This window comes from Silurus aristotelis (genome assembly GCF_946808225.1).
Source record: "Silurus aristotelis genome assembly, chromosome: 24".
Lineage (NCBI taxonomy): Eukaryota > Metazoa > Chordata > Actinopteri > Siluriformes > Siluridae > Silurus > Silurus aristotelis.
In genome coordinates this window covers 6,435,786-6,463,727 of record NC_139597.1, presented here as the reverse complement: position 1 = coordinate 6,463,727, position 27,942 = coordinate 6,435,786, and the positions used below count along the sequence as shown (strand labels likewise).

General features: G+C 35.6%; 1 protein-coding gene across 1 annotated transcript in view; it reads right to left on the bottom strand.

The window, feature by feature from the left end:
• The window catches only part of stab2 (stabilin 2), a 45,110-nt gene extending 19,197 nt beyond the window's left edge, over positions 1-25,913 (bottom strand). The window contains exons 1-43 of the mRNA XM_083528790.1: positions 25,656-25,913; positions 22,727-22,854; positions 22,271-22,389; positions 20,469-20,554; positions 20,293-20,359; positions 20,010-20,105; positions 19,514-19,636; positions 18,631-18,827; positions 18,384-18,514; positions 18,139-18,272; positions 17,917-18,002; positions 16,334-16,477; positions 15,974-16,117; positions 15,695-15,757; positions 15,490-15,606; positions 14,928-14,978; positions 14,746-14,826; positions 13,866-14,018; positions 13,283-13,342; positions 10,921-11,016; positions 10,031-10,117; positions 9,783-9,894; positions 9,499-9,679; positions 8,955-9,048; positions 8,640-8,798; positions 7,280-7,375; positions 6,916-7,011; positions 6,155-6,202; positions 5,919-6,055; positions 5,235-5,343; positions 5,056-5,133; positions 4,879-4,968; positions 4,677-4,784; positions 3,531-3,662; positions 3,184-3,312; positions 2,751-2,819; positions 2,554-2,634; positions 1,601-1,796; positions 1,384-1,479; positions 1,187-1,232; positions 600-679; positions 354-479; positions 82-155 (exon numbers count right to left, since the gene is read on the bottom strand). Coding sequence (XP_083384916.1) covers positions 82-155; positions 354-479; positions 600-679; positions 1,187-1,232; positions 1,384-1,479; positions 1,601-1,796; positions 2,554-2,634; positions 2,751-2,819; positions 3,184-3,312; positions 3,531-3,662; positions 4,677-4,784; positions 4,879-4,968; positions 5,056-5,133; positions 5,235-5,343; positions 5,919-6,055; positions 6,155-6,202; positions 6,916-7,011; positions 7,280-7,375; positions 8,640-8,798; positions 8,955-9,048; positions 9,499-9,679; positions 9,783-9,894; positions 10,031-10,117; positions 10,921-11,016; positions 13,283-13,342; positions 13,866-14,018; positions 14,746-14,826; positions 14,928-14,978; positions 15,490-15,606; positions 15,695-15,757; positions 15,974-16,117; positions 16,334-16,477; positions 17,917-18,002; positions 18,139-18,272; positions 18,384-18,514; positions 18,631-18,827; positions 19,514-19,636; positions 20,010-20,105; positions 20,293-20,359; positions 20,469-20,554; positions 22,271-22,389; positions 22,727-22,854; positions 25,656-25,745 — 4,590 coding nt within the window. The 5' untranslated portion in view covers positions 25,746-25,913. The remainder of the gene's footprint in view (positions 1-81; positions 156-353; positions 480-599; positions 680-1,186; positions 1,233-1,383; positions 1,480-1,600; positions 1,797-2,553; positions 2,635-2,750; positions 2,820-3,183; positions 3,313-3,530; positions 3,663-4,676; positions 4,785-4,878; positions 4,969-5,055; positions 5,134-5,234; positions 5,344-5,918; positions 6,056-6,154; positions 6,203-6,915; positions 7,012-7,279; positions 7,376-8,639; positions 8,799-8,954; positions 9,049-9,498; positions 9,680-9,782; positions 9,895-10,030; positions 10,118-10,920; positions 11,017-13,282; positions 13,343-13,865; positions 14,019-14,745; positions 14,827-14,927; positions 14,979-15,489; positions 15,607-15,694; positions 15,758-15,973; positions 16,118-16,333; positions 16,478-17,916; positions 18,003-18,138; positions 18,273-18,383; positions 18,515-18,630; positions 18,828-19,513; positions 19,637-20,009; positions 20,106-20,292; positions 20,360-20,468; positions 20,555-22,270; positions 22,390-22,726; positions 22,855-25,655) is intronic.
• Between the last annotated feature and the right edge of the window lie 2,029 nt (positions 25,914-27,942).

The window sequence follows — 27,942 nt, the reverse complement described above, 5'->3', positions numbered from 1 at the left end:
CACATGATATGTAAACATTCCACAAACACATTTAACTGTATAAACAAACATTAATCTTTTAGCTTCTTTAATTTGCATTACCTTGTTTGCTCCTGTGTGCACGCACTCTGAGGTATTACCACAGCCTCCATTATCAACCAGACATGGATTAATTGCTGGAGATATTCACATAGTCAGAAACCATTAAATAGCACTATATATATATATATATATATATATATATATATATATATATATATATATATATATATATATATATATATATATATATATATATATATATATATATATATATATAATACAAGATTCTTATAGTAGAAGCAGTAAAATAAAAATAAAGATGGCAGACTCACACACACACACTCGCCCATCCCCTGCATAGCCGGGATTACACACACATTGCCTTCTTCCAGGGAGAGTCCTCTTACATACAGCATTGGGAGAACAGCCTCCATTATTCTTAGCACAAGCGTCCACCACTTGGAATGTAAACACACACAAACACACACAGAAACACACACACACCAGTCTAAAAATGTTCTCTGATTTGTGAAATGTGTGTGAGAGTTTTAAGAACTATAAAGCAGCATGTACTCTACCTGTACAGATTGTACCATTTCCCTCATAACCAGCTGCACAGCTGCAGTAATACGAATTATCCTGTACTTTAAGCAGACAACTGAAAAGTGCGCACACACACACACACACACACACACACACACACACACACACACACACACACACACACACACACACACACACACAATAGTTGGTGATATTTCCAACCACCTTTGAAGCTCCCAGATGTGTACAGGACTCAATAGTGGCTTAAATATATTTACATTTGAAATCAATTCATCTCAAAGCAGCTTTACAGAGAGATTCAATTTATTTAAAAGATTGTATATGTTTATTGCCTTTAAGTATGTTACTTATTATTTAAATTGTATCCCTAATGACTGAGTCAGAGGCAATTTTGGCAAGAAAAAAAAAACCCTGAGATGGCATGATGAAGAAACCTTGAAAGGAACCAGACTCAAAAAGGAACCCATCCTCATCTGGGTGGCACCAAATGTCCATTCATTGTACATAAATGTCTGTGAAGGTTTTGCATAATGTGTAATTTCACTTTAGATTTATCCAAATTTTTCTTTCTTGGTATGGACCAAATCAAGATTGCACTTACTTTGCACTGGTATGGCACTTCCCACCACACATGTCTGAAGTAATGGCTGAAACACAAAAACATGCATTAAGCCACCATAAAAAGGAAATTGATGCATAATTTGTGTGCGTGTGTGCGTGCGTGTGTGTGTGCGTGTGTGCGTGTGTGTGTGTGTGTGTGTGTGTGTGTGTGTGTGTGTGTCTGAATGTATGCCTTACCAACAGAACAGTAGACTCCTCTCCATCCCACATCACACTGACAGCTTCCGTCTCCTTCCAGACCTTCATTACAGCGACCATTTACACATTTACACTCTGTATAATGAAAACACACAGGCAGGGATATAAATAAAGATTATTAAGAAAATAACTATTAATTAAGTACAATGAGTGAATAATAATAAAGAGATGATAATAAAGGGATGAGGCTGGATACCTTGATCACAGTGGATGTCATATTTGCCACTTTGGCAGCTCTCACAGGCTGTGCCATTAAAGCCAGTGTTGCATTGGCACACACCAGTGCCGTTGATACCATCCACACACACACCATTGCCAAAACATGGCTGGCCTTCAGGCCCTGGACAAGTCTCACAGTTAGTGCCATAAAATCCCTCACAGCATTTCCTTATCTAAAGAAAGACACAAGATATTAAATAGGTCTCTATATACTATAAGAGTTGTCAAATGATTAAAATATTGAATAATCATGTACAGTAGACGAGCTGTAGAAAGTTGCCTTTTGCTAAGAAATTGCAACTGTGCCAGAAGAAATGTTGGTAAGTGCAAAACTTCGAAGAAAGGCTCCGAATGTGTGTATAGCGAGATCATTTCATATTTCTGATATAATCTTTTGTAATTAAATAATCAATGTATACCTAAAAAAAACATTTATTACAGATTGTTCTGGTGTTATTAAAAAACATTATATTGAATTCAACGAAGTTAAATTTATTTGAAAAACATGCATTCCTTTTGCACCACCCTTTATGTATATTTAAGATAATGCAATTATTTAAAAAAAGCAAGAGCATTCAAATTATTAAAATAATAGAACATCACAATCTTAGTGACACTAGACAATTATTTAAAAAATCTGTGACTTCATATATGTAGAAAGTAGTGGATAATGCTTTGAAATGTATGTGCTTGGCTAGATACACATCTGACTAAAGAAGCGCTAGCCTTTAACCTCCTTGTTGTTAGCGTTTATGTAAAAGGGTTGGCTGGTGGGAGGAAACTGATGGCTGACCAAATTGGTAAGAAATTGGAAATTAAAAAAACATTTGACAAGTTTTCCAACATTCTCCAGATACTTCAGTTCTCAAAAAAAATGGAACAATTGAAAATAGATAACCATACTGTATCAAAATAGAAACCCATACATACAATCTTGTTTCTGTCACAGAAAGCTGCACAGCCGATGAACCGCCCGTATCTCCTCATACTGAACAAACATCTCTTTGGTGACTGAATATAAGACACAGAATCAGCATGCTTTGTCATATGTACACTAATTATTTTATTCCAGCAATGCAAATGCAACAAAGCTCATAGTTCAAGAGAAATATTTGTGGTGCATTTACCAACTTCAGTTGCTTTGTTCCAGCTGGGCAGCGACTCTCAGCAGGACGGAAGCAGTCCATACATTTTCCCTACACACAGTACCATCATCAGACACATATGTTAGTAAGTACATCAAAATTGGACAGGGCTTTAAACAAGATCAGCTTTATCAACTTAAACGAGAGCTTATCATTTTTAGATGTAGGGCAGATATGGAAGAGTATAGAGAATCTGTTGTAAATGCATTCTGAGGAAATCTTTATGTGATAGAATGTAAAAGCTGTTCTCAAATACAAATCTAGATTCCAACTGAGATCGTCCATTAGAACAAGATTGAGATTTGAGAATAACTAACCAAGAATTACCATCCAAAACTTTGGACACATTAATGACTGAACTGTGCGTGATTCAAAACACAACTAGAGAAAGGTTGGAAGAGAAGTTAGGTTGTACCCAAAAACTCCTGCCGGAGGCTCTATCACAGCGGTTTTTAGGAATCTTCAGCACAGCAGACAATTCATGGATCACTCCTTTATCAGTCTCAATATCTGTAGCATTCATCTGGACCTTGTTAACAAACCACTAGATACAAGATTCGGTAGAAGGATGGGGAGAGAGAGAGATGAAGAATTGTTGGAGAAACTGAAACATGCTCAATTGTTATATGTTAAATAACTAGAAAAACTTTCATTCTGACCAAATTAACTTTAAATACCTACATTAAGTACAATTAGTATGAAACGTTGATTAATTTTAAACATTTTTAGGTAGATTATGGAGGGAAGAAGTGTTTGACTTACATTTCTTTCATTGAAGAATATACCCAGCTGATAGGAGAATCCCAGCATAGTGTCTTTATACAGACCTTCTTGCAGGTCAACCTGCTGCAGAGTCTCATCCAGGACAATGTGGTATTGTGTCATATTCATATCCTGAAAACAGGAAATCATAAAGACACACATAAACACAAGCCAGATGATACATGGACATATACATGAATTATATAGGGTTAAGTGAATGTTCCTTTTGTTCATATACAACAAATTAGGTAATTTAATGGTATGGAAATTGACATTGACCAACCAAATTTATAAATGCAAAGATGTTTAGCTTTCAGTGAAAAATCGTCCTTTAGCATTAATAACAGCTTTACACACTCTTGACATACAGACAGTTAGTGTCTATAAACATTTATCTAAAATACTATGCTAGTAGAGTAGTAGTGATTTTTTTCATAATTTACAATCCAGTTAATCTCAGATCAGTTCATAAAGATTTATGTAGACGTTCTAATGATAAATAACACTCAGGATGACTGTTTCCTCACTAAATAATGCTCACAGAGCTTCGGGTCATTGTCTTCGTGTATGGTGAAGTTGGTTCCAATTAGCCATAATTGAAAGTTCAGAAGGAATTGCATGGCGATGAAGTATGAAATGAAATTCATGCTGATTCATTATTGCTTTCACACAGAATAAGTCTCCAACCTTCCCTGCTCTAAAACATCCCTAAACCATTAAGCTTCTACCTCCATGCTTGACTATGGTGGTGAAGCAGCCTGCTAAGCTGATATCTTCTCTCCTGTTTTCTATCTTACATAAGTTCTTTTGTTAGTTACAAATTGTGTGTTGTTACCTTTTACCTGGTTTGTTACATACTGTAGAAACAAAAGAAACATGCATGTGTCTCAAAATCAATTAAAAACTGTGTGTTTCCAAATTTCTGACAGGCTCTCTTTTTATAAACATTTACATTAAGTAATTTTCTGGTGCTGCAGCTCAGTAGTATAGTTATTACTTCTGTGTAATCTGATATTTTGAAGGTTTCTGTAAAGGAGTGTTTAACATTTATGAGGACTCTAGTGTTTTGTGATGGTTGTTATTAAAACTGAAAACCAGTGTTCCAGTGGGATGTGAGCTTTCATGTGCACATATTGTTTGTTGTACCAGTGTATCCTGGCCTGTACTGTTCAGGTATTCTCTGATGGCATCGTCTGTAGGTGCAAAAACTGTAAAGCCAGAGGCCTCTTCTATATCTTTAGTCAGGTTGTATGTCTAAAACACAATCAAAACAAATTAAAATGTTGATGTTAATCTCATTGTTAAAACAACAGACAGCTGTGCAGAGATATTTTTAATTCAATCCTACCATAAGAGCATTCTTAAAGAGAGAGAACTCTTGTCTCTTGTCCAGCACCCCAATTAAACCAGTAATCAGTTTACGATCAGAGATAATGACCTGACAATGACAAAAACACATTACCAGCCATTTCAAAATTAATGCTTAGATTAAAAAAAAAAAAGTTTAAAAAGCCAGACCACTTGCTTTATCAATCAGATGAATGAGTCCATTCCTGGTGACTATGTCTGCTGCTGTGATTTTGGCCCCAGCAACCATTGTGGTCTAAATAAATATTTTAAAAGGTACAATTTAGTGAGAACTTTACAGTTTTGATATGTGTGTGGGACTATTATAAAGTTTACTGAATTTACCAAATATTTTACCTCATTGGTCGAGGAAACAAGAAGTGATCCTCTTAATAGAGAAAGCAGGTTTGGAGAAGGAGAACTACGTAGGTCTGATAATCTATAAAGCCCAGATACCACATGACCCCTAAAACACAATAAGAATTTTACTTACATCATAATCATTTATTCATCATGCAGCTATATTATTATTTTTATTTATATATATGATTTTCATCCTAATGAATTAACTAAATTAAATACATTTTGATTACCTTTTTGAAAATAGTCATTGTCAATTGTTTTATCTAACTGATATTATAATATATTTTATATATTTTACAGCAAAAGACATGATCTAGTGAAGGCTTTAATTAGGTTTTGAATTTTGAATCTTATGGTCAATATAATATAATGTTATGTTATGTAATATAATGCTATATTATATTATATTATATTATATTATATTATATTATATTATATTATATTATATTATATTATATTATATTATATTATATTATATTATATTATATTATATTATATTATATCATATTACTGGGCCCAATTGTTCAAGCTTCATTTGAACAGATTAATTCATACATCATTTTAAAATGATGTATGAAATCTTTTTGCTTCTTTCTTAAAATAACTGCTTACAATACAGACAGTAATCATATTCAGGATGCATATCCAAGTGAGCCCATTAAAATCAAACAAACTTACATGACCAGACTTTGAACATTGCTGCTTGACAGCCAGAAATCCTGATCTTCTTTGCTCATGTCGTTGACAGCAGATAACGAGGGAACGAAAATAGTAATGTTCTCCTTTTCGTACATCATCTGGGTGAGATCTGCACTCTGTAAATCATTCGAGAACAAAAATGATAATTCCCTTTGACTTTCAAAGACAGCTGAGAGTCTAGACGTTTCTATGACCTTGAAAAGTCTTTTACTTACAGAAACCCATGTATTGAATCCACTCAGGTCAAGATTGCTTTCCAGTTCCTACAAAAAACGCAATGAGGTCATTGAGATTTGAGAAAATTATCTTTGTAATGCATATGTAAAACAATTACTTTCATTTGTCAGAGGAAAGTATTTTACAGATAAGAACACTCTATAGCTGTTAAGATGATATGAGCAGGATGTAACCAAAGCAAAAAATCACTAGTTAATATTTAGCTTACATAATTGATATTTTAGCATTTATTTTGCATATATTTCTTTTTCTATGGAATCTAACATTTTCAAGTATTCTTCAATCTGATTGTTATTCTGGGTAGATAGATGAATTGATAGATGGATAAATGGATGGATGGATGGCAGAGATTTTAGATGGACTGATAAATAGTTGGATGAATGTTTGGTGGATTGATAAAAAAATGGATGTATAAATGGATTGATAGATAACATATCAATGGTTGGTTTAATAGATGGGTGTTTGGATGGATGGATGGATGGATGGATGGATGGATAGATGGATGGATGGATGAATAGTTGATTATATGGATTATTAAAGAAATATCTATAAAAAATCAAACACTGAAAAAACTGAACACATAAAATAATTTTTATTCTGCCCTAAAAGTGTGAATAATTTTGCACTCAATTGTATAACGTGCGATTATAAGTTAATCTAGAATTTGACTGAGCAGATATCTGGTGTCCTAAAATCTTGAAATCTTGATAAGCTAAAGTGACTGTTATGGCTGTCGTACCTGTGCAAGATATCCATAGCAAATCCTTCCATCTCCTATGTAGCCAGTTTCACACACACACTCAAACCTTCCAGGATACTTCATCACACACCTGGCCTAAAGGAAAAACATGATTATTTAAAGTCATCTAATCATTTATTTTGAATAAGGACTTCATACTGGTCAGGCTGATGAGATATTCAATGTTCATTAAATTCATTTAATGGAAACACACAGTCAGTAACCTGAATTACCTCAGGATCAAACCTGAGCTGTAATAGGGCAAATGCCAAATGTCATGTGTATGTGTGTGTGTGTGTGTGTGTGTGTGTGTGTGTGTGTGTGTGTGTGTGTGTGTGTGTGTATTTGTGTTTAAACTGCTCACCTGTTGATGGCATCCTCCCATCAGGCTTACACACTGATTTGCAGGTTCACAATATCTCCCATTTCCACGGAAATTTTGCTTGCAAATACAGTCATTCTGAAAAAAAAGAAACACAACAAATTCATTGAATTCAAAGAATGGATGGATGAATGGATGGATGGATTGATGGATGGATGGATGGATAGATGGATTTTAAACTCGTGTTAAATAAATGCAATGCACACAGACTGAAGTAGTTTAAGTCTTTGGTTATTTTAAGTGTGATGATTTTGGCTCACATTTAAATAAAAAAAACACCAATTCACTCAAAATTCACTCAAAAAATTTGAATACTTCAAAAACTCCTATTTTTCATGAGCTGAACTCAAAGATCTAAGACTTTTTTTATGTACACAAAAGGCCTATTACTCTCAAAAATTGGTCACAAATCTGTCTAAATCTGTATTAGAAAACCAGTCAGTATCTGGTGTGACCACCATTTGCCTCATGCATTTTGCCCTGTACAGTGAAAACCGGGATTCATCTGAGAAGAGAACACCTCTTCAAATTGCCAGACGCTATTGAATGTGAGCATTTGCCCACTCAAGTCAGTTACGACGACGAACTGCAGTCAGGTTGAGACCCCGATGAGGACAACGAGCATGCAGATGAGCTTCCCTGAGCCTGTTTCTGACAGTTTGAACAGAAATTCTTTGGTTATGCAAACTGAATGTTGCAGCAGTCCGGGTGGCTGGTCTCAAACAATTTTGGAGGTGAAGATGCTGGATGTGGAGGTCCTGGGCTGGTGTGGTTACACGTGGTCTGTGGTTGTGAGGCCGGTAGGATGTACTGTTAAATTCTCTGAAACGCCTTTGGAGACGGCTTATGGTAGAGAAATTATCATTCAATTCACGTGATTCACAGATTTGTGAATAATATTTGGGAGAAATAGGCCTTTTGTGTACATAGAAAAAGTCCTAGATCTTTAAGATCAGCCCATAAAAAATGGGGGCAAAAAACAAAAGTGTTGTAAAGAATTTTAAATTGATATAGGTGGTTGGATAGATAAATGGATGGATGGATGGGTGGATGGATGAAGAGAAGGAGTCTGTTTGTAGCTGTTTGGATAGATGGATATTTGAATGGATAAAACTATTAATGAATGGGTAGTAATTTGGATAGATGAATGAATGGATGCCTGGTTGATTTTGTGAATTCATGTATGTGTGGATGGACTGATGAAAGGATAGATGTAGTTGATTGGGAAAATAAATGGATGGAAGGATAGACGGATATAGTTTAGTAAATTATAAATAATAATGAATAAAATAGACAAGATAGAGAAATATTAGGGATAGATAGTGTAAAGAAGAGATTCTACCTGCCCAGGACCCACATGGACACAGGAGGCATTAGGATGACACCCCCCTTTATCTGGCTCCAAACAGTTATTAATGGGCTGACACTCATCTCCATCTTCTTTCCACCCAGTAAGACACACACACTTGTGTTTGCCCATTCCGAGCTTTACACACCTTGCCTGGGACATTTTCATAAATTGGTGTGAAATGATCAAATTAAAATAATGTTTATATACTTTTTTTTACATTTTTTAACAGTTTTGGTGAACTTTGAAATAAAATAATAATTTTAATTTTAATGTCATATCAGTCTATAACACACACTACTGACATACATTGTCACCACAGCCTCCATTTTGTTTCCATGTACATGGGTCTTCATGCACACACTGGAATCCATCACCCATATAACCAGGCTTACATACACACCTTTAATAAAAATAAAATACAAATCAGCTTAGATCAGTCTATGAATGGAAAAGCCATTCCTAAATAGTAAAGATTACATACATTTGATTCACTAAGCTAAAAAGCACTTCGTTGGAGGTGGTCTGAAATTGTAAAACTGTAGCCTATACAAAAGAACACCTCAAAGAAATGTTTATGAATACTGAATACTTTTCATAAGGACTTATCCTACATGTTGAGGTTTACTTTTGGGACAGATTCATTAATTAATTCATCAAAATCAATCCTCCATCAAAGGATTTACTCAGGTTAAGTTTAAGATTTGTTTTTTTTTTAAGTCAGATTCAACATTAAGTATTGGAACACATCATCAAGTAATATAAAATATAAAATATATTAGATTTTAACTGTTTTAGTTCTGACTGTTAGTGCAGGAGATAAACTATTGGATCATAATGCCAGGACACTCACTGTTGCTCCCCTTGCGGTTCCAGGATGCAGTTGGCATGAATATGGCACATTTGGTTTGGCCCACAGGGAAGTGCATGTTGATCGCATAGCTCTCCGGTGATGCCTGGCTGACAGGAGTTTGGCTTACACGCTCCATTTGCTTCAGGTCGATTGTCACATACACCACGTACACACCTACAGGCTGTAAAACAGTTTTGTATAGTATTTTAAATAAAAAACTTTAATTTTTTTTATATATAATTTTAATATATACAATTTTAGTTTAGCAGTAAATTGGGTCTTACGTTGGTCGCAAAGAGGCCCGTATTTGTTGGGATCGGTGCAGTACTGGCATCGCCACCCTTTAAAACTGGGCTCACACTGACACGTGCCATTGCCATCTATGCCATCCAAACACTGAAACAGCAGGTTTTTTTGTTGTTATTTGAGAGCACGTGTGTGTGTGTGTGTGTGTGTGTGTGTGTGTGTGTGTGTGTGTGTGTGTGTGTGTGTGTGTGTGTGTGTGTGTGTGTGTGTGTTCCCTATACTGTACCTTGCCATGAGAGGAGCACGGAGTATTGAACCCACCAGGGCAAGGAGAACAATCTGCTCCAAAGAAGCCTTCACAGCACTTAGGGGTCTAAATAAAAGTCACATAAACTCACATGTTAAAAATGTACATGATTAATATATGCATTATTCATGTTGCACACATTTTATTTTTTGTTTTCCATACATTTAAAATTAACAAATGTATTGGGACGCCTGACTTTTCAATCTAACCATACTTGGTTCTTCCCCAAACTGTTACCAGAGATGGCACACAATTGTTTAGGATGTCTTTGGATAAGGAAAATGTAAAAATTGATGTTTAAAAAGTATATAAAAATCTTATGCAAAGTTTATTAAATTTTTTTAATCATATGAATTTATTTTATGAAACGTATATCTATTTTACAAATGTGGAAGATTGTGGAAACGAAACAACAAAAAAAAGAACACCTGTTTTTGCTTTTGAATCAAATGAATTTGTAGATGTTTCTAATCACTTAGGAAGCTATTTATTGTTCATCATTTGGCTCATCTCACATATGCAAAAACTGTAGTGTAGCTATCTCAAACCATTAAAATACATTAACAAATTCCAGAAAAAGTGCAACTCTGTGTCTTCACAATCTGTCCAAGATGCCAAAAGTCTATTTAAACACCTGTTTTTTTGTTTTTGTTTTTAGTCCAAATTTATGCCTGCATTTTCAGCCATTTTCATGACTTCAACTCAGCATGTAGCTTTCTAGAATTCATCTCACTTTTTTTTACTGGCAGAAAGCATTAATTTGCACAGCCTAATAATAAAACAAAGGTTTGCTTGAATAAGTTTCTAAAGCTTGAGTTATAGGAGGCGTATATCTCAGACATAATAAGTGATACATGTGTGATACTCACGGTACGGGTCTCATTGCAGTACAGACTGCAGCCTATAACCATGACATCAATGCCAAAAGCCTTCTTATTGTACAAACAGCCTATGGAAGTTTTGTTCTGTGCAGAGTTAGCATAAGAGGTTTTAGATTCATTCATGCATCCATCCATTTTTACATATTTATAGCCATCTTTACTGGAACTTTAAACTTTTTGTAACTTTTCAATTGTCATACAAACAATAAGCATAAAATTATAACATTAATCCAAAGGTTAAGACATAGGCCTTCAGCCTTGGGGTCAGTTGAGTATATGAATTGGATTGCTGAAAAATTTTCCCAGCAGTTGATGTCTATGCATAAAAACCTGATTTGTTTATTGAAGCAAATACAGTGGTGCTGATGCTGCACATGAGCTGGAAGATGATGTAAATATTGAGGCTTAGGTAGAGGAGAATGCTGCTTGACATTGTTACTATCCTAGCCTTTATAATGGGATCACAGGCCACAAAAAGTTTAAGCACCCCTGGGGCAGTGGGGTTTAGTATATATATATATACAGTGAGGAAAATAAGTATTTGAACACCCTGCTATTTTGCAAGTTCTCCCACTTAGAAATCATGGAGGGGTCTGAAATTGTCATCGTGGGTGCATGTCCACTGTGAGAGACATAATCTAAAAAAATCCAGAAATCACAATATATGATTTTTAAACTATTTATTTGTATGATACAGCTGCAAATAAGTATTTGAACACCTGCCTATCAGCTAGAATTCTGACCCTCAAAGACCTGTTAGTCTGCCTTTAAAATGTCCACCTCCACTACATTTATTATCCTAAATTAGATGCACCTGTTTGGGGTCGTTAGCTGCATAAAGACACCTGTCCACCCCATACAATCAGTAAGAATCCAACTACTAACATGGCCAAGACCAAAGAGCTGTCCAAAGACACTAGAGACAAAATTGTACACCTCCACAAGGCTGGAAAGGGCTACGGGGAAATTGCCAAGCAGCTTGGTGAAAAAGGGTCCACTGTTGGAGCAATCATTAGAAAATGGAAGAAGCTAAACATGACTGTCAATCTCCCTCGGACTAGGGCTCCATGCAAGATCTCACCTCGTGGGGTCTCATTGATCCTAAGGAAGGTGAGAAATCAGCCCAGAACTACACGGGAGGAGCTGGTCAATGACCTGAAAAGAGCTGGGACCACCGTTTCCAAGGTTACTGTTGGCAATACACTAAGACGCCATGGTTTGAAATCATGCATGGCACGGAAGGTTCCCCTGCTTAAACCAGCACATGTCCAGGCACGTCTTAAGTTTGCCAATGACCATTTGGATGATCCAGAGGAGTCATGGGAGAAAGTCATGTGGTCAGATGAGACCAAAATAGAACTTTTGGGTCATAATTCCACTAAACGTGTTTGGAGGAAGAAGAATAATGAGTACCATCCCAAGAACACCATCCCTACTGTAAAGCATGGGGGTGGTAGCATCATGCTTTGGGGGTGTTTTTCTGCACATGGGACAGGGCGACTGCACTGTATTAAGGAGAGGATGACCGGGGCCATGTATTGCGAGATTTTGGGGAACAACCTCTTTCCCTCAGTTAGAGCATTGAAGATGGGTCAAGGCTGGGTCTTCCAACATGACAATGACCCGAAGCACACAGCCAGGATAACCAAGGAGTGGCTCTGTAAGAAGCATATCAAGGTTCTGGCGTGGCCTAGCCAGTCTCCAGACCTAAACCCAATAGAGAATCTTTGGAGGGAGCTCAAACTCCGTGTTTCTCAGCGACAGGCCAGAAACCTGACTGATCTAGAGAAGATCTGTGTAGAGGAATGGGCCAAAATCCCTCCTGCAGTGTGTCCAAACCTGGTGAAAATCTACAGGAAACGTTTGACCTCTGTAATTGCAAACAAAGGCTACTGTACCAAATATTAACATTGACTTTCTCAGGTGTTCAAATACTTATTTGCAGCTGTATCATACAAATAAATATTTAAAAAATCATATATTGTGATTTCTGGATTTTTTTTTTTTAGATTATGTCTCTCACAGTGGACATGCACCTACGATGACAATTTCAGACCCCTCCATGATTTCTAAGTGAGAGAACTTGCAAAATAGCAGGGTGTTCAAATACTTATTTTCCTCACTGTATATATATATATATATATATATATATATATATATATATATATATATATATATTCATTAGTATATATGTGTGTGTGTCAGGATCCCATCCCGTGAGTTTACTGACTATATATATATAACAGTTATATATTATTATATATATAATAATTTACACAATGCCAATATGAAATGATCTGATACAAAAATGATGCAAGTGCTAATTATTGGGAAATAAGTATTTCCTTACCAGTGAGACGCCGGTTGGACAGAATGCCTGGGAGAGTAACCTACAGCTGACACATGGACTCTGAGGACAGGATGGAAAAGGTTTCTAAGGTTCTGTGCAATCAAGTGTAACAGCACCACCACCACCAGTTGAAAGAAATAACAGAATGATTTGAAGAGAAGAAATTTGAAGAAAGGCCTGATTACTTTCTAGCTCAGACTCCAAATTCATGCATCCTTTTAGTGAGAATTGATTCATGTGATCACATATGCATTTGCTGTATATTTAGACTGCATCCATAACACATCATCAGCTCTGATTAAGTAGGTTCATGCAAAATGAATTTGTGTGTAAAAGTACTAAAATGATTATCTATTCTATAAGAAGTGCACGTCAAATTAAAAACCAAGTAAAAAAATGACAGGTGGCAAAGGTAGTTTGTTCTTCAGTTTAAGGATAGTTTTTCTTTTCATTAATACATAATGCAGTTGCTCAAAGCTTTGTGGTATAAAGCAGTGTTCAAAACTAATAACTTTATTGTTGATCGGTGTATAATTACTGATAGATTGATAACGATAGATAACCATTATTGGCTGATTCTCACCTTATAAACGTTATTTTCCGTGATGTCACATCGATGAGGGAGAATGGGTTCTATAGATGGAGGGATTAAAACATCCACCAGGGAATACAAACATCCATTCTTTGCCTCAACATCTGCCTCAGCTACTGCTACTCCACTGATCAGGATTTGACCCTGATTACAGGGGGCAAAACCATGTTATGTAATGTTTACAACATATTTATAATCATTTACCATTCTAGTACAGTCTGCTGATAATAGGAAGAAATAGTTTAAAAAAAAAATCTCATACAATCATTCAAATGATTATAATTGGTACCCATAATGATAATTTTTTGAGACAATGTTCATTGTTAAAAGCGCTATACAAAGGATGAAGGATGAATGGATGAATGAATGAAATGAAATTATTGGCACCAATAAGGATTATTATTTGCACCCATAATGAACATGCTGTATAATTTTTTATCACAGAAAATAAACTGTTGATATTAATTGGTCTCAGTCTCCAAAAACCTGTTTCCTTTTGCAAAGTCAGTTTGCTGTCAACTAAAAGCCAACTAAAGCAAACTAAATGTAAATTCACAAAACACCTACAGATGCGAAACAAAAAACATTGAGGACTGTGTACAAAAGGATGCATCTGATATTCAAAGTAAATTAAAAAAAATTGGGTTCAGAGGTAATAAAAAAACAAAAAAGGAGAAGAGTTTTAGGTTTAACCTAAATTATAGCTGCAAATAAAAAATTTTTCTCAGGGTGCCAATAATTCTGGAGATGACTGGATATTATTCAAGGCATTCCTAATTAAACCGCAAAGTGTCATTATTTATTTTAATAGACAAGGTTAGCACTAAAACATCTCTTTTAATTAAAAGTACAGTTGATCTCCAGTACTCACGACAGCAGTCACATTAATCTTCAGCACTTGATTAGCCATAGATACGGTTTGTGAGATGGACACGATGTAGCTGGCTTTTAGCTGGAGAAGGAAAAAAACACAAATCAAGAACTTTCAAAGAGACACGTTTGATGTTCCAAGAGACTAAAACAGCATCATGTTTTCTGGGGAGCGACACACACCTGGGCAGAGACGACATGGTTTCTCAGAAATTCCAGTAGTTTTGGTTTCCCCTGCAGATTAAAAGTGAGGAAACACAACAGAAGAAAACACTGTTGATTGTGTAGTGCATTGTTCTGTTTATTGTGTAGTGCATTGTTTTGTTTATTGTGTAGTGCATTGTTCTGTTTATTGTGTAGTGCATTGTTCTGTTTATTGTGTAGTGCATTGTTCTGTTTATTGTGTAGTGTATTGTTCTGTTTATTGTGTAGTGCATTGTTCTGTTTATTGTGTAGTGCATTGTTCTGTTTATTGTGTAGTGCATTGTTCTGTTTATTGTGTAGTGCATTGTTCTGTTTATTGTGTAGTGTATTGTTCTGTTTATTGTGTAGTGCATTGTTCTGTTTATTGTGTAGTGCATTGTTCTGTATATTAAACAAACACAAAAATATATGTGTAAATGGGCTAGAGCTGCAAGCCGGCTCGCTTTGCGTGAGCTGGCATGTAGTGTTTAGAGCGAGGGCAGATAATCTTAGACAAATGTAATGTAATACGTATAATATAATGTATGAGGTACAGGCCTACCTCCACAGATTTGAGGTAGTTTAGCTGACTGTCCTGCATTAAAGAAAATGCTGCATTTGTGGGAGCAAATAGTGTATAAGGGCCATCCTTCTCCAAAATATCCACCATGCTGGTTTTCTACAGGAGTGGGATGAAGTCAGAGATTAGCAGTCTTACTAATATTTTGGAAGCCCAAATTTATGACAATAATATTATTCTTCATTACCTCGATTAAAGACTTGAATATAGAGAACTTGCCATTGTCCGACAGAATTTTCAACAAGCTTTCCTGTTAATTATAAGAGGTACAGTAGGTTATGGAGGTATGTTATGGTAAGGCTTAAAGCATTTCATAGCATGCTGTTGTTGAAAGAACATTAACATTGGGTTATTTGGAAACTATTGCAGACACAATGCGTCAACGTTACTGCTGAATCATCACTTTCTGACTAATGAGATTCGAGAATACAGCAGAAACCATGAGCTTATGGGTGTATAAACAAACCTGACTGTCGCTTATTACAGTAGAAGGGACTGTGTCCAGAAGTTTATCAGTTATGTGGATCAAGCCATTAGAAGAGATAATATCTGACTCCAACAGCGCTGCTTTCTTACGACTGCCATGGATACGAACCTTCACCTGCCCTGACTTGGAAGAATGGAAGAAGGATTAGACCAAGCGCATTTTGCATTCTTTCTCTCTCTCTCTCTCTCTCTCTCTCTCTCTCTCTCTCTCTCTCTCTCTCTCTCTCTCTCTCTCTCTCTCCCACACACACACACACACACACACACACACACACACACACACACACACACACACACACACACACACACACACACACACACAAAAGAAAGCCTTCTCTACCTCAGTTATTGACTCAGCAGATTTCCCAGTTAGAGTGTAATAGAGTATACCATTCTTCAGTGTATCAGAGTTCACTTCTCCTGGGATCATGTGCATTTTTACAAGATAGCGAGCATTCGCCGTATCTGCCAGCAGAGTTTTCACCTGGAACAGAACAGCACAATGTACTATTAAATATGATTGTCTGTGAACACTAATCATTAGGCTTAAATAAATGGGATGAATAAATATATAATGAATTGAATTCACCCATTTTTGCAATACGTTTAAACTACAAACTCTCAAGCCTCTGAGCAGCTCTTGGCCCTTTATTAGTCACAGTGTTTTTCCTGCTCTGCCCAACATATCTGTTCTTAGTGTATGTTTTTTACTGGTTATGATCAAGGTGGATCTGGAGTTTATCGCAGAGAGACTGGGCGTGAGGTGGGAATAGTAGGACACCAGTCCATCACACAGCTCAATACACATACATTTGCACATTGATACACACCGATTTTCAGGTTTGGAAGGTTTAGAGGAAACAAGAAAACCCAAAATAAAACCCATATGAGCACAGTAAGATCATACAAAACTCTAAAGAGGCAGGTTTATGCTACTATGGCTACAGAAAAGAAAAATGGATAACGAGTGGTCTTCAAATGCACAAAGATTAGTCTTTTCCCCACACCTCATACTAATGTGACTCCCCCATTGATAATGACTCATTTCAGTGGATGAACTTGAAATCAACTTGACTAATGTTAAACAAACATATATTAAACATCAGATAATTTATGATATTTGAGAGAGAAACCTAAATGTTTTTCCATTGACATGAGACTGAACTGAGAAACAAACAACCCTTTCAAAGCCATTTCTAATTCTAATCAGTGAATAAATTAGATTTTAAACTGTTGCATTGTTTATGGAAGTCCTAAGAGACCATTTATTATAAAAAATGTTCTTGTGATCTCGACAAGAATACATAAGGAGTCTTTTGTTCATGATCTCAACAAGATTTGTTTTCTTGTGATCACTACAATTTTCCTGACAAAACAAAAGTTGTTTTCTCATTATCATGTCTTAATTTTCTTGTGATCTCAACATAATGTGATGTTTTCTCATGATGTTTTCTTTTGCTCTTTCTCGAAAGAACAAAAGTTGTTTTCTCATGATCTTAATGTAAAACCCCGTTTTCTCACAACGTAGTTTTTTAGTATTGAAAGAAAATGTTCATGATGCTGCGATGCTAGTGCTTCTAGAACATATTATTATGCCGAATATACAGAAAAATTATGTAAGAAACAATGTTTGTTATAGTAAGAGCAAGAGAAAAAAAATTTCTATGGTGAGAAAGTACTTTTGTGATCATGAGAAAACAAGAAAGAAACAAATGTGTATAATGCATGGCCTCTTAGAACTTCCTTAATTGTTTTTACATTTATTTTGTGATAAATAATAATAATTCTGAAGTGGTAAATAAGATTCTTGTGTGTGTGTTTGTGTGTGTGTGTGTGTGTGTGTGTGTGTGTGTGTGTGTGTGTGTGTGTGTGTGTGTGTGTGTGTGTGTGTGTCTGTGTGTTATTATCTAAAATTGAACTCACAGGTTGAGTAGGTTTGAAAGCCCTGTTCTTTGGCACAAACACAGTGAAAGGTCCGAGCGAGGTCAGAGGCCAGGACATGACGCCCTCTAAAATCAGAACATAACGTTTGTAGGTCAATTGGAAAAAACAAAACGTCTTTCTGTAGTTCCACATTTAAATGACGGCATGCTACATTGTCAATAAAAGGTATTTCAGACATCTGACTGCACTCGTGTCACTCACCAAACAGACTGATGGCATTAGAGAGCTGACCGTATGAACGGCTATCAGGATCTGTGTTTAGTTCTTGCAGACGCTGGATAATGTTGCCAAAGCAGACTTTTCCATTGCCTAGGAAACCGTCTTGACATGTACAACTGTAGAGGAATATAACCAGAACAAAAATGTGTTCTTTTGTGTACTATATTACTATGTTAGAATTAATAATTAAAAAAAAAGCTTGCACATGCATGCACAGGAAAACCTACTCCACTGTTTCTGGTGCCACAGTAGTGCAGTAGGCATTCTTATGGCACGAGTCGGGTTTACACACATCTCGCAGGCTGCAGCCTACTCCCATGACTAACTTCTCAAAACCTTCTAGACATTCACAGTGAGCCTATAAAAAAAAAAAAAAAAAATGCACATAATCACGTGGATATTTTTATTCCATATCGGATATGTAATATATACACAGGTACATAAATGTAATGAAAGGAATAAACAGCAAATTACCTTCCCTGGGCCATCATACACACATCGTGTGGAGTTGCTTTGGCAGTTTCCATAGCCAGTTTGGCAGGGATCGATGGGCAGACACACCAGCCCGTCTCCCTGATAGCTTTCCATACATGTGCATGTGTGTTGGTTTGGCCCAGTGTGCACACACACCGCATTCTCGTGACACACTCGCTTAAGACATGGATTTATCACTGTAAAGAACAGCAGTTGTTAATGAAATTAAACACATTGTTTTAGGAATATAATAAATGATAAGTGAGGTGGAGTTGAATATTTTAAATAGCAGCACATGTTGGTGTGTTTTAATGCTTGGAATACCACAGCAATTAAAAAAAAAATTGCATTATTTCATTGTCATACAAATCGATCCTGACACAAGGGTAACTATAACAATGATTGCCAGCTAGATATTATCGAAAAATGCATTATTGTGTGTTACAGATTAAATTTAAAGTGGGATGCCATCTTGAATTCGTAAATATCGTTATTTCCCAACCGTGTAATATTGACCATTAAATATCTATATGCCATGAATCTGTTAATATTTAATCATGTCCAATAATATATATATTTTTTACAAGCACTTTGTAAAAAAAAAAAGAAAAGAAAACTGGCAGAAATGTGGCATTATTGGAAAAAGAAAATCCAAATGTTAAAAGCAGCCTAATAGTGATGAATTTTGATGGTTGAAAAGACAAAATAATTCACAGCAGTGTCACGGCTTTGCCGTACTGTATCATATAGCAGTGTTTTATGTTTCAAACTATTTAGATTTGAATTATTTTTACATGGCATGATGTCTAATATGGCAATATGGGAGGTAGGGTGCTCGTTTGGTGTGTAAAGACTCTGGCAGATCCATCACACGAGTACTTACCGGTACACTGAACACCATCACCGAAGTAACCGGGTTTGCATTTGCACACCAGTTTTCCTGAAATTGTATCTTCAAAACAGCGTGCATCAGGACCACAGCTCAGAGCGGCACACCCCGGGAGTTCTGTAAGAACAAACAGATCCACACACGAATACAATTACACACAGAGTGGTCATGTAAAAAATACATAATGTAAAAACTAAATAATAAAACTTGCTTTAACCTGGTGAAGTTGGGTTAAAATGCTGATCAACATATTAAGTTATCAACCTTTGTGTTAGATTACTAAAATCAATGCTTTTGACAGCCAAATTGTTACAATTAAAGGTTTTTGATCAGCATATCAACTATAAGAAGGATCATGTAGCAATGTCATGATTTTGCTGTAATTATTACAAGGTATTTGCATGTTGAGACCATTCAATTGCTTACATAGTTCAAATCTGGCAAACTTGAAAAGCACTTTCCTGGAAAAAAAGAAAAGCCTGGAACATACCCTGGTCACAGTCTGGCCCTGTGTATCCTGAAAAACAGGTGCACTGTCCGTTTCCTCTCGGTCCACTGTTACACAGGCCATGCTTACAGGTGCACACTAAACAACACACACACACACACACACACACACACACACACACACACACACACACACACACACACACACACACACACACACACACACACACACACACACAAACACACATATGCAGTAGTTAAACATAAAGAAAAGCTAGCACTACTACACTATTTAGTATAATGGCTGTGTTTTTATTTTTTATTACCGTTGCTGCATGTGGGTCCATACCGGTTCTCTTCACATTTCTCGCATGCTGTTCCTACAAATCCTGCCTGCACAATATAAAATACACATACATTATAGATGACTCAGATGGTGCATTTGTATGAGTGTAGGGATGTGTGTATGAAAGAGAGCGAACCGGGAAGGGGGGGCACTTACTTTACAGGTGCAATTCCCGGAGCCCGCTATGCCATCAGAGCAAACCCCATTATTATTACAAGGAGTAGCTGCTGAGCCTGGACACTCTAATAAGTAGAAATGCTCATTCAGAGACAACAAAAGCAGTGTAATACGTCATTTGTTTAAAATTCAGAAAATATATAATATATAGGTATTAAAAAATGCAGTACATTTTATATATATATATATATATATATATATATATATATATATATATATATATATATATATATATATATATATATATATATATATATATATATATATATAAAATATCCCAGTAGACCCAAAATAATTTTCTCCTGTCAGCACAAACACCTGTGTGTGTGTGTGTGTGTGTGTGTGTGTGTGTGTGTGTGTGTGTGTGTGTGTGTGTGTGTGTGTGTGTGTGTGAGGCAGATTCTCTATATTGACCTCTTTTCCTTCACTTCCCACTATTCTTTCTCTCAACAGTTATCTCTCTGCACCACTGTGTTTTGATTGAAATCGCAGCCTTCCTGTCTCTCTCTTCCTCTCTCTCTCCCCCTTTCTCTCTCTCTCTCTCTCTCTCTCTCTCTCTCTCTCTCTCTCTCCTCTCTCTCTCTCTCTCTCTCTCTGTCTTGCTCTGAATTGTTTCTGTGTGTGTAAATGATAGAAAGAGAGAGAGAGAGAGAGAGAGAGAGAGAGAGAGAGAGAGAGAGAGAGAGAGAGAGAGAGAGAGAGAGAGAGAAAATGCTAACCATATGTTAACCTGAATCCTTACTTGTTACATTATGTGTGATCTTGTGTATGGAAAAGGCTCAGTCCTACATAATCACAAATGAAAGACATAATCGTATGACAGTATGTGCTTTTTTTTTTAAGTACAGTACACTTTATAAAGTCTCACTGCAAATGTAATAGAGTTCCTGGAAGGCTCCTCTAATCTTTAGGACGCATGAGAAGCTCAGCACCTAACCCACAGTGACTTATAAGAAGCTGATGTGAGGAAAAAAAATCAGCATGGCCACACTGACCTTCTCATACTGACAGGAAGTGTTTAAAATTAAAGTTTTACATTGAGATTGTCAGCACATTTTTTTTTCATCAGTAAAGACACTATATGTGTCTTATGAGAGGAAGTGTGTGATTTTTGTCCTGTAACAGCAAGTCCCCTGTTTTTAGAGCATAAACATGTGCAGCCACAGAGAGAGAGAGATTAACTATATTTAATACTTTCTCTCTCTCTCTCTCTCTCTCTCTCTCTCTCACTCTCTCACTCACACACACACACACACACACACACACACACACACACACACACACACACACACACACACACACACACATATCCAGTTGCTAAAACGCTAAATATATATATATATATATATATATATATATATATATATATATATATATATATATATATATATATATATATATATATATATATATATATATATATATATATATATCCCCTTTTTCTGTCCTCGAGCTCAAAGGGAATCAGCTCTTCCTTTATTTTGTGTACCATCAACACTATCCTGTACTTCCTGTCAAAATATTCCCTTAGTGTCCACCACTGTCCAAACAGAGAAACAAGAAGGAAATAACATCCAACCAGCACAGATAACAAGACAGAGGAAATACATCTTTTTCCTTTTTTAAGAGAATCCACACACACACCACTTTGAGAAAAAAAACAAGTGTGCATTGTGCAGAGTGAATATTACTACAGGATATTATCCTGATGTCCTGACGAATAAATGAATGAATGAATAAATAAATGAATTAATTAATTAAAAAAAAGATGGGAAATATACCCAGACAGTTGTAGCCCCAGTACCCTGAACAGCATTGTTGTTCCACCACATCTTTGAAACATTCGTGGGCGCAGCCGTGGTGGGTGAGAGAAATCTCAGAAAAGGATTTTGTATGATAGCTTAAAGTATAAAAAAGGAAGAGCATTAATACATGCAAATAACAATAATACAAATACAAAAAGATAATACAAATATTTTTAAACAATGGCTTCACAATATTGTTTTATATTCTTGTTAGGATCTTACACACTGACATAATTATTCATAATTAATAATAATTACATATTGTAGTTGTATGGACCTATATGTTATATGAAATTAACACACACACACACACACACACACACACACACACACACACACACACACACACACACACACACACACACACACACCCACCCACACAACACACATACACACACACACACACACACACACACACACACACACACACACCTGCATTCCAGCTGACCCTTTCCAGACGTTCTCTTGCTATAGCCTGCTGGACAATTAAACATTCTACTCATGAAGCATGCATGGCAGTTCGACACTGTCATCACTTGTGTGGTTCTGTCACAGCGGTTCTTATAAACACACAAACAGAAAATACATCATATATATATATATATATATATATATATATATATATATATATATATATATATATATATATATATATATATATATATATAAACAAAGACTGCTATGATTATAAGGATAAACAAATACTAGTTATGATGTTTCACAAAGGGAACAATTCAAATGAACTACAAGAGTTTATTGAGTTTATTGGAAGTATTACAGTTACATTTATGGATGTGGCAAAAACCCTTATCCAGAGCAAGGTTCAATATTTTGAGCTAAGCAGTTTAATGTTAAGGGCCATGCTCATGGGCCTGGTCAGTGCTGGGATTTGAACTCATAATCTATCAATCCAAAGTCTAATGACTTAACCACTGAGTTACCACTTTCCTCCACATAATACAGAGCCATAAAGTCATTGTGTTAATGAGCAAAAAAAAAAAAAAAAAAAAAAAAAAAAAAAAATATATATATATATATATATATATATATATATATATATATATATATATATATATATATATATATATATATATATATATATATATATATATATACACACACATACATACATTTGTATGTATATATATATATATATATATATATATATATATATATATATAGTATATAATACACTATTAATACACTATTACAATTACTCTATTACACTATACAATAATAATATACACTATTAACTTCTATTATCTGAACAATTAGCTAGAGCCCACATATGAAACATTTTTTTACAACACTGCATTTTTTGTTTTTTTACATTTTACATTTTATTCAACTCACATTACTTTATAGATAAAGGAAATCGATTCAAAGCTGTAAAATGTATTTATTTGTTTTTTATACATACACTGTATAGACTAAAGTATTGCAATGCCTGATTTTTTCAACCATTTGTTTTTCAACCATTTACCACAAAGTTGGACGCACACAAAGCCAGTTCCATAAAGTTATGGTTTACATGACTTGAAGTGGAAGATCTTGAGTGGCCAGTGATAAAGCTCTGACCTCAACCCTATTGAACACTTTCCTTAACCTACAACAGTACTTGACTTTACTAACGTGCTTGTGGTTGAATAAGCAGAAATCTCTACAAGCTTTTCTACACTTCAACATCTTCTAGAACATCTTCCTAAGAGAGTGGGCAGAATTATAACAGTAAATGTTGACTAAATGTGAAATGGGATGTTCAAAAAGCAGCTCTGACAGGATGTGGTCAGGTATCCAGATACTGTAGTGTACATGTGTCCATTAAAATAAATTATCATACCAAATCTGACAAAACAAAACAAAAGACACAACTATAAAAGCTTGGTAATCTAAAATGTAATAGCAAAATTACGCTTCCATTAAAGTAAGTGATTTTGCAAACTTCATGATGGCTTAATTACATTTCTGTTTTAATTACATTTGTAACTAAGCAGCACTGTTCATTTCATCCCCTGATTTCAGATTGGGTCAGCTGTTAGAATATATAGAGAAGCCATATAATCCTTTTTAATCACATTAATAAATCTGTTTTGATACTTTAATTTATTATGTATAAGTGCCACCATCTGGTACTTCTTATTTAAAGCTGATTAGTGAGGTTAAATGAACAGCCAAGCACAGAAACTATATACTATACTTCAGCTATATATGGTGTGGAACAGAATAGATTAAATACAGCACCATTTTGTGCACCATCATTTTAACTTGCTCATGTATGCAATCATCTAATATCCTAATTATGTTGTAATGAAGAAATAAAGAAAAAATCCTGCAGATACAGGTAAAAAGCTTGAATGGTCTCTTTGAGCATTTGAATGGAAAGGAAATCTCAGTTATCTCAGTGACTTTGACCATGACACTGTTGCAGAAGTGCTCTTTGCAATCATGGTGAGCAGAAAAGCATCTCAGAACCCACATCAGGTCAAAATGAGAACAGAATCACCAGAACTGGATGTTAGAAAACAAAGAAAGCAGTTTTTTATATCTTCTTCCAAATGTTTAGTGATTAGATGCATGAATGAGCAATTTGTACCTATTAAAGTAAACAGTGAGGGTGACACACTTTGTTTTTTTCTGTGGCTACTGAATAATGTGCTTTGCATAAAGATGAGCAATGAATACACTGCGTCTTCAAGGAGTTAAATATGTGTTTAATGCAAATGAGAGATGAAAAAGACCAATTGAACAACTTAACATGAATAGACAGTAAACATCATATGTACAGAAATCAACTGATGTTCTTCATTCAATAAAGGTAAAGTAGCCTTTGTCAGTAGAATGTGAACATTTTTTGTGCTACCCAAACTTCAGGTTGGGAGCTGTGACCTCCTTTAAAAATAAAAATCCGAAAGATTATCTAACTTTGTTAAGTTTTTTTGAAAAAAGTGGAAAACTGCAGGGAGTAGTAGCTCAGTGGTAGCTCAACCTAGGTGCTAGTTTATTGATCAGAAGGTCAGGGTTTAAGCCCCAGTATCGCCAAGCTGCCACTCTTGGGCCCTTAAACAAGGCCCTTAATTCTCTGTGCTCCAGGTGCGACGTATCATCTCTGACCCTAGCAAGCTGGGATATGTAAAGAACAAATTTCACTGTCCTGTAATGTGCCAAATAAAGGCTACACATAAAAAGACATATCTGATTAAGTACTGATAAAAGATTCCCAATGAAGCATTAAAAATGTCTGAACATGTTCTTTCCTTTAACACTAATGCTGGATTTAAAAATGTGTTGTTTTTTTAATCCACAGCATCTAACTATCCAATTGTGGTTCCAATCATCTTTAGAATATGAATATGTGTCTCACCTGTAATGAAGTAGCCTGTATCTCTGCTCCGACGAGGATCAGCAAGAATAGCATTCCACTTCCACAGACAGAGTTCATTCTGAACTCCATGCCTTTATCTTTTACACACAACTCTTCTTTCTGAGGTTCCTCTCTGGTCTGTGACTGCTCGGGATAGATATCTGCCTTTTTAACTTCCTTTCCTCTCCTCCTCTCTTTCCTGTGCTATAACTGTCCAGGACCCAGGGACTAGAACCTTCTTCCCAGACCTTTCCTTCTGCAAACAAACTGTCAGTAACCAGGCAAGTGCCTCTGAAGATTAAAAGTAATTTAAATGAAGGAATGACATTATTATTATCTTATTCATATTTAGTACCTACTTTAGATTATTTAATAATTACATTGAAGTTAATAGGAAAAGCCATTATGGAATTAAGGGTCCTACTGTAAGGGTTTTAGAACGAGCAGGACTTATTTTTTGTTTATTTTATTTTAAAATACTTTATCAATCCCACTGGGGAATTGTTATTTCTTCACATATTCCAGGAATCCTAGGAGGCTGGGATCAGAGTGCAGTGTCAGCCATGTTACAGCACCCCTTAAGCACAGGGGATTAAGGGCCTTGACAAAGAGAGGCAGCTTGCTGCCACCTCTCAAAAGTATTAATATTAATAATGTAAACATATACAAATTAAACATAACACAAGCAGTAGAGAAATTAAATCCTAGAAATGATGTTAGCCCTCTGCAGAGTGTGAGAGTGCTAGTGGGTTATATGCTACATTTGTTTTTAGCTCTCAAAAGATCTTTATCTGTTTTCAGGTTTAAACAGGAAATGGATGTGGCCGAAACCTTAATTTTGGACCACACCTAAACGTCTATACACCCTAGGAGCACTAGAAAACATAGGAAGAAACTACATGGTGGAGTGTGAATTCTGCTTTTCAAAGTTAAATCAACTTCTGCTACAGGATTGCTAGAGGTCTAATCTGTGTCTGAATGAACCATGAATGAACAGAATGTCATAAATGTAAATGTATATGTAGGGGTGAATTTAAGATGTTTTTTTTAATCCCACTTATCCAGTTGTTCTTTTGTTTGTAATATTCCTATAAGATTTTAACACATACACTGTAGTTGCATCTGTTCATCTTAATACAAACAAAAAAGTACCTAATTTAAACCATAGTCATATACCCTGATCAGGCAGTTACTCAAAATGCTGTAAATGCATTGGCCCTGGTCTACTACAATCATTATTTCTGAATGGTCACTTGTGCCTGCATTAAATAAAAAACCTTCCACTTGAGTGATTTATTGCATTTTGCAGGATCCCAGTCCTCGGGTATATCTTTACATTCAAACAGATACAGTCCTGATAACCTTCATGTTAAACTCTTTAAACAGTCAAAAAGTAAAAAAATGTGTGTGTGTGTGTGTGTGTGTGTGTGTGTGTGTGTGTGTGTGTGTGTGTGTGTGTGTGTGTGTGAGTGAGTGAGTGTTTGGGGGTGGGTGATTGAGGTTTAGGTACAGAAAAGTTTCACTTCCAGGCAGCAGAATTACAGGATGTCCTCAGTCATAAATAAGCCAAGTAACAGCCTGATGTTTTGCTTCACACACACTTCCTGTACATACCGCTGTGTCAGAACTTTCCCTGCTCTAGACGTTTGCATGAGATGTGGAATTGAGGCTGAGTAAGCAAATCTTGAATGCACATTTGTAATAGTGCAGTTGTATGGATGATATTAGTTAAAACAAAGTGTAGAGTTACCACAAATAACATAATAATTATAATTATTAATTTTATTATTATTATTATTATTATTATTATTATTATTATTATTATTATTAATTCAAAAACAGCACTGAAGTCTCAACATGTATATTTTATCTTATAAGTCTACTATAAATAGCAATTTGTCATTTTTTACTAAATGACATGTCAAACTTTTTTTACATTAATTGTCACATTTGATATTATGGAATATATACCAATAGGTGAGAAACTGCTGATCTGTTATTTATTTTAAATAACATGTGAGCATGACAGCAAGTGAGCTTGACCCACAGTGATATACAAAAAACCACACTGGTTGAAAAGCAAATCTATGCAAGCCCATATCTATAAAATCATTTATATTTTGTCAGGTAAAGAAAAACATTTTCCTGGGCTCACTGTTCATTAAACTCCACCATCTCTAATGCCTTGCTTGCATCCTGTTTTCTTTAGAATGTGGAAGATGACAAGCGTGGCCTTTAAGCCCTTCATTGTTATCCCTAACCTCACAAAAGACCCAAATGTCTTAGG